Here is a 16,655-nt window from a genome sequence, read left to right as displayed (position 1 = left end):
CATTCATAGACTTAAAACATCCTTTTAAAAAGACAAAAAAAAACAACCAATCCTCTTGGTCAAATGAAACGTAAATTCTATGACTTCATTTCATTTTGTGGTTTGCTTGAACAGAAAACAAGACCTTGTACTTAAAGTTAAATCGGTGCTTTACTCACTGCCTCTTTTTCCGCTTCCACCCTGGAGAAATTGTCATCATGGAAGTGGTTCCAGCCGATGCCTCCGTTCTGACCCGGAGCAGCCCGGACCGCCGCCGGGTAACCGTTCATCCGACTGGACAAACCCACCTGCGTAAGATGATGGAGCTGGGCGCCTACACACACACACACACACACACACGCACACGCACACACACACACACACACACACACACACGACAGCAGAGTTATATTACCTGACACTCAATCCTCAGCAGCCCCTCTAATATACGTTGATGCAATCACTGCAGTCTGAAAAGCACTCTGTCGCTACTCTGTATGCTAAATGCCAAAATCCATTTCTATTAGTGCAAGTCACGTGACGGCAGCAGAATCACATCAGCTCCTTTAATAATTTAGGAGAGACACACAAAGCTCCTTCAGTTTGACAGGTTTGTGGGGTGGAAGTGTGTTTCTGTATTCATGCAGGGAAAAAAAAAAACCCAAAAAAACACATCTGTTTTGATGACTTCAAACATTCATTCCAATGTGCACCGTCCTGGCGCAAATCTTCAGATAATTGGGCAAAAGGAGCTCGTCATACAAGTGTCATGTATTTGTAGCAGTATTGGATTTTATTTAACTATTAGTGGTGGTAGATTTGCAGCCAGTCTGTCAACAGTTCGTTGGCATGTCTGCAGTTCTTTTCACCACGTAAGAGATGATATCTGCCGCCGCGCTGTGGCCCACATCCAGAAGTGATGTAAACTGAACTGTGCCCACAGACAAAACATTTGCTATAAATACTCTGAAAAGAGTTTGCCTCCCTTCGACAGTTATTGTTTGAAATGTTTATTGAAATCTTTTAATATGGAAATACTGCCGACTTAAACTGGACTTTCAAGGTGAAACCCGAGACACAAGACATACGCACACAATTAAGTAATTCATGTGTTTTTAATGCACGTGCGCCGCTGTCCAACTTCCTGTTGTACCTGTCGTTCCCCCGACTGGTCGCGGTCTGGCAGACAAGGGCAGCTCATCAGCGTAGAGGCCCCTGCTGGAATACAGGCTGTCCGGCTGGAGCGGCTCGCCGTGCCCTGCTGCTTCTCCTGGTGGCAGGTAGCTCGAGCCAAGACCCTGCCTGGAACACGGAGAAATGATATTTACATTCATCTGGTTGTGTATTTATTGGAATATGCTTTCATATCAACGGAACAGAGGCTTTAAAATAGAAAACGTCGGAGTCCAGCTCCGTGTTTTCTGATGTTGTACAATGCCGCGTGGAACTGGTGCGACTGCGATTGCCTCGCGTGTTTGTGTTGGTGCGACAACATACGCAACATGTAGGACCTTGCTAAACAACAGCATCATCAATCCCTCCTGATTCTACAGATTCTTCTCGGTGGCACAAGACGTCGACTAAACGTCTTATTCAGTCGCAGCCAAGTTGTTTGACCAACAATGAACCTATTCAATTTCTTCTCTGCGGTCTAGAAAATAAATTGAGCTAAAGTCAAAATCGGTGTAAATATTTGGCGCTGTTCCTGCCCATTGTGTTTATGCGAGTTATGACTTGAATGTGTGTCTGTTTATGGTCTTTTTGGAGCCAGCCAGGAGACCACAGCTTGGGCCTGACCCATTAAACCAATAAAATAAAGATGACTTTTTTTTGTATTATTCATGAGGCCCACGTCTGTGGCTGCACCCTCAGGAAAACATTCACACTGGTGGAAATCAGTCTGTAATTATCAATGACAAATCCTTTTGGTGTCGGAAGCGGCAAACGTCAAATAAGCACATTATTTATTAATGCATACGTGAAGACTCCATTTTCATCGAGTGTTCTTCTTACCTCGGTGTCAGGCCTTGGACTGCAGGGGAGGACACGCTCAGCTCGGTGAACCTCTGGGGGAGACGAGCAGAGACGCACAGAGATTAACCACAAGTGAAGAAGTAATCGTGATGACAAAGATCTCGAGTGTTTTCAAAAACTAGCTTTTATACAGTATCAAGAGCTGGCAATAACAAATATTACAATTAATGTGGAGAGAGTTTTCAGTTGATGTTGATATTTCTTATGAATGCAAAGCCTCACTGTGTTCATATTATTGAACTTTTGTCAATAGAGGAGTATTTTTTTTAGAATTTGGACCACGAAGTGACATCAAATATCCTTAAACTACAACACTACAAGGTCTCCAGTAGGGGTGAGGAATCGATGGTTGCATCTGCAAAGTACTGACGAGTTTGTCCAACAGTCACAATGCTAAGTTAGGTTAGGTTAGGTTAGGTAGTTACTTCATTAATCCCCGAGGGGAAATTAAGTGTGTATCAAATCTGAAAATCTTTACAATTTCCTGTTCCACTAACATAACGGACTGTCATCTCTTAACAGCTCATAAGTTTCCCACTCTTATAACACTTAGTGGCACTGAAAGCCTTTATTCATTTTATCGTAGCTCTCTTCCCTTCAATATCAATTCCAACGCAATAGATATGCTATAAATATCTCCTACTTTGTCTCGGTGTTCTCCACCTATAACATGAAGCCCTGTGAAGGCACTCTGTTGTTGTGCATGACGGTATTGTGCACCGTTGCTGTGTGAACAAACGGTGGCGCTGCGTCAACAGCTCTTTGTGAGGCGCTGTTCTGCACAGCTTTCCAGGTGGTAATATGAAAGCAGCCTGCGCTAACAGGAACTAATGCAGATCAAGCAAGCCACGGCTACGTTGCTGCAGGGTCTTAGGAGCCGTGGAGAGCTGATGGGGGGGGGGGGGGGGGGGGGGGTTGTGAGGTTGCGGCTCCGTGGGGGAGACAGATGGAGGAATGCTTAACTGATTAGTTTGCTAAGAGGACACAAATAAACTTGAAGCTATCGGCATCATGCTGAGAATGAGAGGTGAAAACCTCGAGAAAGGCAGGAGATAGTGAATTACAGAAGACTTTACACGTTTCGGTTACTGCGTTTACAAATTTCTATTTCTCTTTCTTTTTCTCCGCGTTAGTGAAATGAACGTCACAGAATATAACGTAAAGCCTGGAAATATATCCGGAGACAACAATCAGTGTTGTTCAGCACAACATGGGAGCTGCATGATTTGACGTTGACCGAGCGGTTGATGCTCTATCGAGAGTATCTGTACATAGACGGCTACTTACGCCTGGGAAAGGGCTAAGACCCTGGTAGGAGGGACCCCAAGGTCTGGGGCCACGGCCTGGAGGGCTGGAGCTGGGGGGGTTGCTGTTGACCCCGGGGAGAGTGATCCCGGCCGTGCTGCCCTGAGAGGTGGGCGACACGAGGGCAAAGGCATCGTCCAACAGCGAGTGCATCTGCTGCCTCGCCTCCTCAATGGAGGGCTGTGGGGGCATGTACGGGGGCGGGGGAGGGGCATGGCCCGGGGGAGAGGAGGCGGGGCCGAGGAAGACGTCGTCTGTGGGGGAGGGGCTCCTGTGAGGAGATCCTGGGCCTTGGTCGGGATCCGACTGCAATTAACACAATACATTTACAGGCATGGACACTCGAGAGTAGTTACGGAGTCAATGACAAATGCTACGAATGTTCTGTATCACTCACAACGTAGGCCACATTGTTGACCCCGGGGCACTTTCTGTAAGCGGCATCGGTGTCTTCAGTGATGAGGTGGTCTTTGTCTGCTTCCATCAAGCCTCCATTCAGCTGCTCCTTTATCCTCTGTTTTGGAGAACGCCTCCCTCGACCACTGAGGGCAAACGTGGAGAAATGTCTTCTACCACTAGTATTTCTTGTTTCAGTTGTTGCTCTGTTTGATACGGGCTCGGAAATAAAAGGTCAGCTCGACACACACATATCGGCTACTTCACAGCAATATCAAAAATACCTTTTCTTGGGTTCCATGAAGACGGAGGGCATCTGAGCTTTGGGGTCCAGGATCTTATCGATTTGTGTCTGCGCTTTCTGATAGATCCGATCTTTGTCCTTTGCCTCTCCGAGGCCACCAATCACGTCATCCATGGCAGGAAAGTCGTAGTGGCCCTTCCTCTTGGCACGCAGACGGATCTTGTTCCGATGATGCTCAATCTCTGACTTGTGCCTCAATGCTACCTGAATCTGGAGGACAAAACTGCCTTCTTAGAAAACAGGCCAAAAATAGGTCGATTTAACTGCACATACATTGTATATTAATCCTTTTAACAAATGACAAGAACTGGAGTCACATCAAGGCATAAATATGCCAATATGTCTATTTAAATAAGTAAATCTGTGAATTATATCTCCCGAAAGACTTGAAACATTTCAATATACTCCTATGAATTCTTTGAGAAAAGCAGTTTAAGTCTCTCTACCTGACAAAGCATGGGCTCATTTTCTCATTTAGTGATTGAGAGGAACATTTTATCAGGAGTGTTGAAAGTCCCCTGGGGTTTCAAATGAGGGTACAATGGTTTCATTTCCAGAAACAAGTGTCTTAAATCACAGTGGTGTCACCTCGCTTCAGTATCGTCAATAAAAAGTCACTCGACTCCTGAACACGTTTTGACTTTTGGATTCTTGAACTGCTGATGAAAAGAACACATTTAGCAAAGCAAGAAAGTCAGATGAGCAAACCTCTTTGTTGATTTGGTTCGTGTCCGACAGTTTCCCATTGATGGGGGGGCTGTGCAGCGGTGGGACAGGCATAGGCTGCATGGCGATAAGCTGGATTTTATTGGGGAGTCTCCTGCTTGCGTCTGTGGCCCGAGACATTCGATCAACGTGTTCAAAAATGGAGGCTGAAGACAGCTGCTCGTTTGTGCCATTCATAGGGGGAGGACCTAAGGAAGGAAACAAGAAAGCAGGAAAACACAGATTGTAAGAATGTCAGCGTGGAGTACGACAAACAGGTCTAAAAGCTGATGTTGATTTAAACTAGGGGAAACAGATTTCAGGCAAACAACTATTGCGTGACAATTAAAGAACATTTCGATTTTATTCCGAGTGACTTAAAAACAAACGTTTGGATCAAATGTTTCCCGCGGGTACCAGGAAATGAACATTGATTTCTATTTCCGAAGGCTAAACTTCATTTCAAACGGGGGCTTCGGCCTTTGCTTGTGAAGTTGATTGTTTCCACACTGTGACTGACAGCGCAGCAGACAGTGATGGATGGTGAGAACGAGCAGAGCACAAAACTACAACAGACACAGACAGACGACACACAGACACAGCTGCTGGGGGTCAAGCCTGAGGTCTAGAGAGACACGGACGGAAAGTGGACAAACTCTTACCAATTCTATTCTTGCCTGCAAACCGCAACAGAAAGGAAAGAGAGAGTCTTACTGGTGTGAAGGAGATCAAGTAAAAACATCGGAGATAAAAAAAAAAAGTGTTTTTCGTGCATTGAGTGAAGTCAGAGTAAAGCTTTGTGAATTGAGCTCTGAGCACCATGACAGCATGAATGAAAAGAAACATAACCGAGAGAGACACGGAGAGAGGAAGAGGCAAGTTCTCACAGCTGATAAAAGCTTTTCTTAAGGTCTTTAGTTCACTTGTCCTAAAAACAAGGAGCTGCTTCTTGATGAGTGGAAAACACACTGCTCAAAAAGACTGAAATGAGCAAAAAGAAAGATGGCACATTACATAATACGGAGTGTTTCGTATACAGTCTACTTCTAAACACTGTGCACATCGTATACAGTCTCAGGCGGCGGTTTATCAATAACAAAACAGACCATTCCTCTGTGGGTGAGTCAGGGTTCAGTCTGTGTGCCTGACTGCGTCTGGCTCTGGCACGTAGTGTCTGAGTGGCATTGCAGGCTTGAATCTATCAACAAGCTGTCGGATAGAGTAACTTCAGCGATTTTTTTTTTTTTTTTTTTTTTTTTTGCCCCCCCTCCCGTTGCCTCGTCTATCCTCTCTCTGGGCTTCTCTCGACCACCGAATAGAAACTCCACCAGGTATTTTTTTTTTTTTTTTTTTTTTTTTTTTTTTTTAACTTTCACCGTCTCTCTGTTTTCCATCTCTTCACAGTCTCCCCTGCACTCAAGCTGGCCCTCTCGTCAATCAAACCAAGCCAGCTTGAGTTGCTCTCTCTTTATCTCTTTACGTCAGCCAAGTCCCTTTGCCCCCCCCCCTCCCTTCCCCTCCCCCACCTTCATAGTCACTCTGTTTTGAGAAGTGATGTTGAGTGTTGCCAAGACCACTTGCCATTTAAAACATTGATGGGGACCTTGCGGGTCTGCTTGCTGTCGCTGGGCGTGGCGTGAGCTCTCAGGTTCTCCTCAGTTGATTCCCGCTCACTGGAATGGTCACTTACCACCGAGTCACCGTCTGACGGGGAGATCCTGCCCAGAAAAAAAAAAAAAAAAAAAAAAAAAAGACACACTACCATGAATAATAGAAGGCCAGGAACACACTAACATGCTGAAATGTCATGCATAATCAAAAGCAGAGCTTTTCTAGAAAGGTACAAGCTGTGAGGAGACCTCTAAGAAATTATAATATGGTTTATAGCTTGGTGAAATAAACGATAATAAAGATTTCTACTGGCAGAATGATTCAATTTCTGAATTTGTCTTGGATGTCTGTCAGGTGAGGAGAAACAACCAATGTAACTCTAAAACTGGCAGGTGAAATGGAACACATTAGCAGCGATATTAATGTTGTGGTGTCATATGACTATAACAAGAGCAGTTAGTGTTCTGGGAAATGTTGGCAGTGGTGCACATACTCATTTAAGTTATACAAGTAAGTCATAAAAAAAAAACCCTGAGAACTCCCAAATGAAGCAATGATACGATCTGAAAATGTTGAAAATGGGAAATGTAGTACGTGTACATTATTACGTCTCCTGACCCCACTTGTTAGACCTGGACGTCCCCAAAGGAGGTGAAACAATAGTTCAACGGGTTCAAGACATTTATGCATCCTATTTGTTACAATACATTTCCTGCATTCGATTTCAGACACCCCTAAAGGGGACCATTATATTTAGTACCCTTCATGTTAGTTGAACATTTAGTGTACCTGTTGTTCATGCTCGCGTGCCCCGTGCAGCCAGTGGAGACACTGTAGGTTAAAGTAAGTGGCTGCTAACTAGCCCGTTTAATACACTTTACTTTCTTACCCTCAGAGTTTCTAAGTTAGATTGCGTCAAGAGATGGATGCTAACGTCAGCTATTCTCTAACTTTTGCTACAAATTAGAGTTAAGCTAACTGGCGCTAATGTTTGCCTTATCTAATATTGGCTAACTAATGGTCAGCTAGCTGATATCACCCTTTAATAACCAGGCATTTCTTTAGCATTACAAAATGCCATATACTATATAATGTTGTCTAACACAGGTGTGCAACTATTTATATACAAGGCTGGGGTTAAATACAATCTGCAATCAGTGAAATAATATGTATATATATATATATACATACCATAAGGGACAGAGATAACTCAGAGCAAAAGAAGATCCCCCCCACTCTCTAGTGCATAAATAATTAATCAGAAGATCTGTCAAAAGCTTTTTGTCTGGTTGACTTATTGTCCCAATTCAGGTAAATCACCTCTAAGGGATAAAAACAAGTTTGAAATCTAATTAAAATGGTTAAATATCTGTATTGATTGGAGGATTAAAACCAGAACACATTTCCAACTGTGAGTGAATTTAGTTTTCTACCACATGCAGCATAAAAACAATCTAATGACCATAAGTAAGTAAAACACAACATTAAAATGGTCTGGTGATCATAACAAATGTCACTGAAACTGTCCCTTTAAGGACTTTTTTTTGCATGAAAACATTACAAAGTGGAAACAAAAAAATATGAAATAGCCTGATATTAGTTTAGGCTTCTTTACATTTCATTGTGTGCTCTTAAATAACCTCGGTTGGCTAAACCTATGTAGACATAACCTGATGTCATTTAATGATGTCAACTTTTTTTCAGGCACAGTCACTCCTCCTGCTCTGAGCTACCAGCAGCACTGACCTGTCTCGCCTTCGCCCGCTGCGGGATGCCTTGGTGGAGGCGACTGAGCTTTTGGATATGGGTGTGGGGATCTCTCCGTTCTCAGATGGACTGAGGCCATCTTTAATGGACACGGGGAGGGGCCCGGAGCCTGGCCCTGGCGGGACGGGCTCCTGGATCACCATGACATCATCTTTACTCTGCTGGCCAAGGTGCAGCTTGGCAAAGTCAAAGCCTTTCACACTGGGAGCCTGCAGCTGAGGAAAGGGACAGAGGAGACGGAAAGAAAGGACAAATACAAGAAATAAGGACCTGAGGTATACGCAGGAGAGACAGTGAGGACATGTAACTCATACTGTAAATAGTTATCTCATGACTGGGAAATATTCAATGACATCATAACTAAGTGGATTGGGACTGTGATATGACATCAATGCATCATGGCATGGAATGAGGGAAGTGACGGTCAAATAGATAGAAGGACAAGTTTTGAGACATAATTAGGCTGCATGACTGATGAATGGATGTCCAGGAGGGAGACTCAGACAGACGGACAGACATTAATGAATAAAGAGAACGTCTACGAAAAAGCAGGACGGGGAGAGATCTGGGTAAACACTGAGCTGCTCGGGCTCCTTTGAGGTGGTGGGGGATGGAGGGTGGAGATGGAAGCAGTGCGACTATTTGAGTGTGAAGCCCTCAGGACTTCAACAGCAAAGGCGTAAACAGAGGATGTCACATCTCAGTATGTGCGCTTGCAGTTTGTGAGACTCCGGTTCTACGACACTGAAATGTGTCTGAAAGAGACGAGTGACACGACACGCTGCTGTTAATTCTTTAAATTATATGTACACTCACCAGGTTTACTGAAGCCAAATGTGCGGCTTAGAAGAGGCTTGCTGGTATAAAACTGCTAATCCAGTGTGACGCCTGGCAGTACGAAAACTGCTAATCCTGAGAGAGAATATGTGTGTATACGTGCGTGTGTGCGCACGCGTGTGCGTGTGTGTGTGTGTGTGTGTGTGCGTCTGTGTGTGTGCTGCTCTCCACGGCACATAAACAAGGCCAGTGTTTGAGAGGGAAAACATTCAAACAGCTGCAGCTGAAACAGTAAACCCTGTTTCATTATAATTAACACTGAGGCTGAATGAAAGCAAACACACAGCTCGTGATATCTCCCACATATTACACTCACTAATTGCTACTTAGCCTACTCTCATGGTGAATTGGGGAATCACTCAACAAAAAGTTTGCATACATGCAAAACGCTCTATGAATGAGATGCGATCACAAAGTTCAGAGACTTTTCTTTGTTGCCAACAAATGGCGCACAGCACAGCGATGCACCTGGAGGACAGGGAAGCCAACACCTTTGTGAGAAGGTCTTCCAAGTTACTCTGCTTGATCATCGGGACCAGTGTTACACGTGTTTTGGGACCACTGGTACGTGCATATTTGCGATTTCCTCATGAACTTGAGCAGAGAACTCGCATCTAATCGAGCAGTGAGCCAGGCGAGGTGCTTTGAGTGACGTTTCGTTTTTCAAGAAGGGAAAGAACGTTACTATCGGAGACTGAATAAGCACGTGAGGTCAGGTGCACAACCAGGTGGCTCTTCTGTGACACCGGTGGGGGTTGTGCACCATGGATTTGTCCCCCCCAGGGTCAGACTGTCAACAGTGTTGAGGTTCAGGGGTGCCTGCGGTAAAACATGTGGAGCTGAACTACCCGAATTGTGGCATGAGAGCATTTGGGTTTGCGTGCCCGCTCACAGCACGTTCAAATGACACCCACAACAACCCAGACGCACCGCCCCACTCAACTTTTACACAACAGTCGATGTTTGCTTTCTGCTCAAATTTCAGGTCCATGGTCATCGCAAATATGTGTAACAAGTATGTGGATGTTGGTCAAGCAACATAACCTGGAATACTTACTCATGGAGGTTATTGCTTCCCCCTGCTCCACGTAGATTAGCAACTGGAACAGTCTCTGAATAGTTAGTCGCACCTTGCATCTACTACTACTACTGCACAACACAGTGACATCTTATATACAACAGGATCTATAGACTATAAACATCCAACAGTCCACAGTGAAATCCGTCATATGTAGAATACTGGATTTTCTGTGTCTTGTCATCTTAAGAGGGGAAAGGATGTGGGAAAGGGGAACCAGGAACTTGATGTCTATCAACGCAAACAAGCACGACTTTCCACGTCTACCACATGATGTACCTCCTCCTGGACTCTCCTTCCTTTAGACAAAACTTTCATTTTCTCTTCTTTCTTCATGCCCGCTGGTTTCTTCATGCCCGCTGGTTTCTTCATACCCGCTGGTTTCTTCATGCCCGCTGGTTTCTTCAGCACAGCTTTGCTCTCTTGTCTTCTTTGCTCCACTGGTGGAATTTCTTTCCTTTTGAATTTATCCTTTTTATCGTCTCTGTCCTTGTCTTCTTCCTCCTCCTCCTCCACTTCCTCTTCTTCTTCTTCCTCCTCCTCTTCTTCTTCTTCTTCCTCCTCTTCCTCTTCCTCACTGTCCATTTTCTGATTGCTCTTGGGAAGAGCTACTGGTCTCTAGTAGGCGATGATGGATAAAATAAATAGTTCCAGTGATGAGGCAGAATGCTACTATATTTGTACATGACAATTTGTAAGACAAACAAAGAACTGACTTCCACTCAATAAAATGTGTTTACTGCCTTGTTCTTGCAATATTTGAATTATAAACCACAAACTACCTCAACCACACACAAACTACATCTGATTACATGTTCTACAAACCACCAAACACTACACTGTACCTTCCCCTTTTTAACCGCCTTCTCTTCCCTCTCTTCCTCCTCCTCCTCTTCATCTTCTTCTTCCTCCTCCTCCTCATACTCCCCTTCCTCATCCTCACTAAACTCAATGTTCTTTTTAGTTGGAGGGAGTCGCTGATGAAGGGGAGTCCTTGATTTGCGGAGTGTCGCGGTGGACTGAGAGAAGAGGAGTGATGTTAAATGAAGTGATTGTGCTGAGCAGACAGGGCAGGCTGAGTGACAGTTACTTCTGCACATTAGATTCAGTGCATTGACCGAGTGTGATTGATTTCCATTCACAGCAAAGCTCAAAAGGAAAACCATGCAAATGGAGGGGAATAGAAGCGAGACACAGACAGATCAAGCAGCAAGTCTTGATGCTGAAACATACACAGACAATCCCTGAAACAGGCTGTGGTATAAATCAGCTCACCAAATAAAAAAAATATTTAGAACCGGAGTGGAGTGGAGACTAAGCGTCTGATTTACTAAACGTTTGCGTGTATAAAGTCACGCGCAAACTTCACATGTGCGAGCTGATCTACCAACGACGTGCAGTGAGGATTGCGTCTTTGAAATGTGCAATTTAACACACGTTGTCCGTTTTGCGTGTTTGCCTGCATGGATATGTCATTTTGGGCGTTTCTACGCCAACGTGCAAAATCCTGGGAGGGGAAATGCAAATACATACATTTAGCACCCGCAACGATATTTACTAAACCTGAAAGTAGAAATAGTAGAAGTGATTCCGTGTGTATTTTAGTACGACTGAAAGGAACGTTTGAATCAGGTGCGCAAATCTAGAGAGACGACTGCTCTTATTGTGGTGAGAAGGAGACGCGGTAAACCAAAGTGTACTTAGAGAAAGTGTTTTTCCACCTGTTTAAACATTTCTGAGATGTTAGAGGCAAAAAATTGTTTAAACATATCAAACGCATATAAAAAAAATGTGGGTTGCAACTTAATGACTAACAAAACTGTGGGAGCTGAGCCTACACCGGTAAATAACCACTGTTGTTCTAGTATATATTGTACATACAACATATTGGCAGTCATTTCATTATTGATTCAAAATGTTCAGCAGGATGTGACCTCAAAGAGCAGAAGGAATCTCTCGTGTGTCGTTTAACCTTCGGGAAATAGGGAAATGTGCTTTAAACTAAGAGGGAGGCAAGACTGAGACAGAGCACAGCCGCCGTGCAGCCAAACGGCATCATTTCTATTTCAAGTGAAGACAGAAAATAGGAGGGGCTTTTCCGTTCTCAGAAAAAGGAGACAAAGTGAAACTGTAGAGCACGGTTGTTGGTGCTTCAAGCTAAAAAAAAAAAAAAAAGCGTGTGAGGAAACATCAGAAAGGTTTGGAATAAAATAAAAAGAGCAGTCAAGACAATTTCAAGTACAAGAAACTCAGCAAATGTACTCTCGTAAGCCTCTCTACTGGAATCATTAAAGTTTAACTAGTCCCATCCGAAAGAAGAAATTCTGAAGTCCACATTCATTGCAATGATAAATGCACCTGCTTAATCAGCAGTTCATTTAAATTTAACAGTGTTCACATCTTTCTGGTCTTCAGCTGACTTAAACATGTATGTACAGAATATAGTCATGTTTAGAAACTGTCTTGGACATTAACAAACTGCAAACAGTTTTGGTGTACCTTAGTTATTCAATAGAATACTGTCACTGTTCATCAGCCTTGAGGAAGTATTCAAACTGTGGCAATAATTATCTCTGCCCAATAAAGGCAAGTAAATTTGACTGTTGAAAAGTGTAATTTCATATATTAAAAAAAAAAGTATATTTACATCTTGAATTCATTTATGTAAAGGCCTATTGATGTTTATCTATTTATTTGCTCGTTCTACTTTATTATAACTCTAGTTCTCACTATTGCCCCTAAAAAAAACACAACTTCACATACAAATCCCGCGAGGCCATAATTAGTGAATTTAATTAAAACTATGAGAAAAAAGAAACGTGCTAAAAACAAAATCTTTTTTTTTTTTTTTTTTTTTAACCCACGAAAGCATTGCAAAGGTGACTGGTGGAATTACAGCTATTTCAGATAATTCAAATATGACATCAAATATTTTCAAACACTCAAGAGTGAAGCACCAGTAAGACTGTGAAGCCGGGGTGGAAGTCTACCTTTTGTCTCTGCTGGATGGAGGTCATGGCGTCTGGTTGGAACTCCAGCTTGTCCGTCCGACACAGTTTCCAGTAGAGGATGGAAATGATGACGATGACCACGAGGAGGGGAATCACCACCCCGATGATGATCCACAGGTTGGTGTTCTCGGTGTCAGAGGGAGAGGCTGCCACCTTCTCTACGGCTGGATTGAAAGAGTGACGGGTTGTTGTTTTTTTAGTGGAAAGGTTGAGCTTCAAATACACAAACAGCTGAAGCATGCATAACTTAAGACTGTCTCATTGTTATAATCTTCAATGCAGACCTTCATTAGTTTTAATTAACACTCATTTCATCCTCTGAGACTGCAGCGTACGAGAACGCAGTCGGTACAGAGACAGAACTCCCTTGAGGGGCTCTCATTAGGCCTTCATCCCCTGTTTAGACGCTTAATGAGGAAGACAGGCTTTTAGTACAGTGTGTACAAAGGGGGATAATTAGCTCAAATGTTGCTATAAACATACAAAGAAACACATGGAGCCGTCAGTCAGCTTGTATCCTTTTTTTTTTGTTTTCTTTTCTTATTTGGACCTTGAGAACAATTAGACGCAAGACATAACAATACAACAGCAATAACTCTGATAGCAGCAGCAAGAATAAACAAATGATTTCACTGTAATCAGGGAAATACCTTCTTTTTTGTCTGTTTATGTCACTTGAGCCATTTTAATGTTTTAACTTGGTTTGACATGTCAAGGACCATCTCCTTAGTCCTTACATCACTGATCTGCCCTTTATTATCCGTATGCGAGAGATACTCACGCTGTGCCAAAATGCCCTGTACACGGTAGCCCAGGACAATAGCAGCCCTTTGGACATCCAGGCTGTTGAGTGTGTCCGCTGTTTGGACTGCAGGTATCCTGTGACCACTGGGACCCTCCACAAAATACACTATTTCTAAGGGGTGGTCTGCACCCGCCAGCCGGCTCGCACTCACAATCTGGGAATTGAAACGAAGAGGAAAGGTGCAGTGTGTCAATTCTTGTCCAATCATCAGCAAGAGAAGAGAAAAGTCAAGAGAAATGTACAAATGCCATTAAACACATGAAAATTATAAATGACAGGCTCAAAACAAATATTTAGTAAAATGTGAAGACATCCATCAGAGTGGCTTTACTCCATCTTTGAACGCAGTCATTAAAATCCTGATTGTTTTCTTTTAAAAGCTCAGAAACTTTCTGAGCTTTTCATTATTGGTATTGTTTTACAGAAAACATTGTTTTGTATATGGAAGGCATGCCAGGATCTTTGGCTGTCATAAAGGCTAATCAGCAGACAACGCTGTGATGGCTGTTGGATACCTTCAACCACTCTTTCAAACAGGTGGCAGACAGCTTTGACTTTTTCAAAACATTAACATGTCCAGATAAACCCAGTTCCTTATTTGCATTGCTAAGAGACAAATGTTTAAATCCTCATAGTTTTGAAATTCTTCAGTGATCATCTTGTTCGCAGTCTTTACATCTTTTTTTAATTTTTTTTTTTTACCACAAGACCACATTTCTTCTTTTCTTAGTTTGTCCCAATTTGTTTCTAGCTTTGAGGACACACACAGCAAGCTGCAGACTCTTGTGAGCTTCAATTGAAAAGTCCATGTTTGAGTGCTGATGTTCCCGTTTGCTTCCTCGCCCTGTAAATGTTTCCCATCTGAAACATCTGTCTGAAACAGGCCGTGCTCACGCAGCTGGAGAAGAAGTGCTTCCAAAAATGAACACGGAAATCATGGAAGATGACGCACCACGCTCTCTAAATTAAGGATGGAATTTATGATGAAGGTGTTAATGAGCAAAGTGTCACTATTTCAATAATAAATATGACTTTTTAATGAAAAATGAGGTGCCTCATTTTCTGTGGACCCTTAATCATTTTTGAGGTTCTGTGACTGCAGAAGCTAAAATTAAGTCCCAGACAGTTTGGCCTCCTTAGTTGCTCTATGCTGTACTGAAACACATTATAACAAACTATTAACATGTTGCCTGTATTGCTGCCCTTTCCATTATTTGCATGTACAAAAAAATATCTACTCTCACTGACACACACCAACAAGCATTCACACACAGACGTATATAAACAACTCAAGATTCTGTATTCCCATGAGAGTATTCATTGTTAAAAGATTTTTCCACGTTGTCTAATACATAAATGTGTGTGTGTGTGTGTGTGTGTGTGTGTGTGTGTGTGTGTGTGTGCAGTGTCCCTCTGAGCACCCTGAGGCACAGCACAGTCTGCTGTCTGTATTGCTGGAAACAGTAAAGTGCAGGTTATCCCTGGGCTGACACGGAAAAACGTCTGGGCCATCTCTCCCTCATTCAGGTCTAATCCACTCCATGCACATGCGGTTATTAGAGTGGAAGGAGAGCAGTGTGAATGTGTGTTTTAATGCACAAACCCCAGTTCAACCTCCTCCTTTATCTGTCTGGGCAGACTCATAACGTATTCTCATAGGAGACAACACAACGCCGATTCTGCCATGACAGTCGAGGGCATCTGCCTGAAATACAGCATGTGTCTAAGTGTCTGTGTGCCACAGAGCAAGACAAAGGATTCCTCAGAAGTTCAGATGCTCAATCTGAGTCACACCACTCTCATTATATCCAACAGACACTCAAAGAGGAGTGTCTTTGAAATATATATATAAAAAAAAAAAGAGCAAAAATCCAAACCAGGCTTCCTTAATGACAGTATTCTATCAAGGCTGGAAGGAACACAAGCACAAAATGAGGCTTCTGTGTTTAACACATATTCATACTGTGAAAAATATCATTTTGTGAGGTCGAAAGGATGCCCGGGCCTAAAATTAGAGATCTAATCTTAGCACAAAAACAGACACTGAAGGTTCACTACTAATATGGTCCTCCGTTTTTCTAAATTGCTCTGTGGAATTTATGGAGACAACACTGCAGGAGGCAGAAAGGTCAGAAACAGTGAGACTGCTACTCAGCCAAGGATGATATTTATCACTCTGACAGCCCCCTTGTTTAAAGTCCACCAAATGCACTTAGACTTCATGAGATCAAATCAAATATGCATCTCTCGTCTCTCATAACAAGCCTCTTTTATCCGAGTACTTTTCTCTTCCTGTTCTGATTTCTGAATCTTTTACCTACCGGTGTCATGCGCAACCCACTGATAATGCCCAACGTGTAAACAACAGAGAGACACTCTTAATCATCCCAACTGTGGGATACAGACAGCGAAGAAGAAACAATTAATAATTGATCTGCTCTTAGCAGCTCTGCGTATCACAGGATCCATCAAGTGAAAAGATTGGAGAAATGAGGAAGAGGAGAAAGAATTGGAGCCCATGAGGTTGTGGTCTTTGAGTGGCTTGCCCCAAGGCTGAAAGGGATGCTGTTGCCATGGAGACAGAGCCGTATCCTGTCCCCTTAGAGACGAGATGAGCAGGTGCAGAGTGGACCCACAAAAGCTAGAGCCTGATTAGTAAAGCACTAAGGCTTTCACTGGTTACAAACACTGCAACGCTCACATAATGAGCCCTCTGTACTCAGGCAAGGTAGTTAGAGAGTGCTTACAGCAGGAATAATGATATAAATGGTACAAGGAAGGATGCGTTTTCAAGACTTAGTGAGTAATCCTTTAACAAACTTC

At 43.1% G+C, this 16,655-nt stretch overlaps 1 protein-coding gene across 2 annotated transcripts in view; it reads right to left on the bottom strand.

Annotated features, from left to right (window-relative positions):
* The window catches only part of LOC138205799 (UPF0606 protein KIAA1549), a 41,638-nt gene that overhangs the window by 3,367 nt on the left and 21,616 nt on the right, over positions 1 to 16,655 (bottom strand). For both annotated transcript variants that reach the window (XM_069162065.1, XM_069162066.1), the window contains 11 exons: positions 13,809 to 13,986; positions 13,007 to 13,191; positions 8,081 to 8,316; positions 6,305 to 6,441; positions 4,727 to 4,932; positions 3,999 to 4,228; positions 3,716 to 3,860; positions 3,301 to 3,624; positions 1,993 to 2,045; positions 1,133 to 1,281; positions 159 to 313 (listed from right to left, as the gene is read on the bottom strand). In XM_069162065.1, the coding sequence (XP_069018166.1) occupies positions 159 to 313; positions 1,133 to 1,281; positions 1,993 to 2,045; positions 3,301 to 3,624; positions 3,716 to 3,860; positions 3,999 to 4,228; positions 4,727 to 4,932; positions 6,305 to 6,441; positions 8,081 to 8,316; positions 13,007 to 13,191; positions 13,809 to 13,986 (1,998 nt within the window). The remainder of the gene's footprint in view (positions 1 to 158; positions 314 to 1,132; positions 1,282 to 1,992; positions 2,046 to 3,300; positions 3,625 to 3,715; positions 3,861 to 3,998; positions 4,229 to 4,726; positions 4,933 to 6,304; positions 6,442 to 8,080; positions 8,317 to 13,006; positions 13,192 to 13,808; positions 13,987 to 16,655) is intronic.

Source organism: Embiotoca jacksoni, unplaced genomic scaffold (genome assembly GCF_022577435.1).
Source record: "Embiotoca jacksoni isolate LCO1_2020_lvr unplaced genomic scaffold, fEmbJac1.0.p SCAF_3, whole genome shotgun sequence".
Taxonomy (NCBI): domain Eukaryota; kingdom Metazoa; phylum Chordata; class Actinopteri; family Embiotocidae; genus Embiotoca; species Embiotoca jacksoni.
The sequence above is the reverse complement of the archived record's forward strand: the minus strand, read 5'-3'. Positions and strand labels throughout refer to the sequence as shown.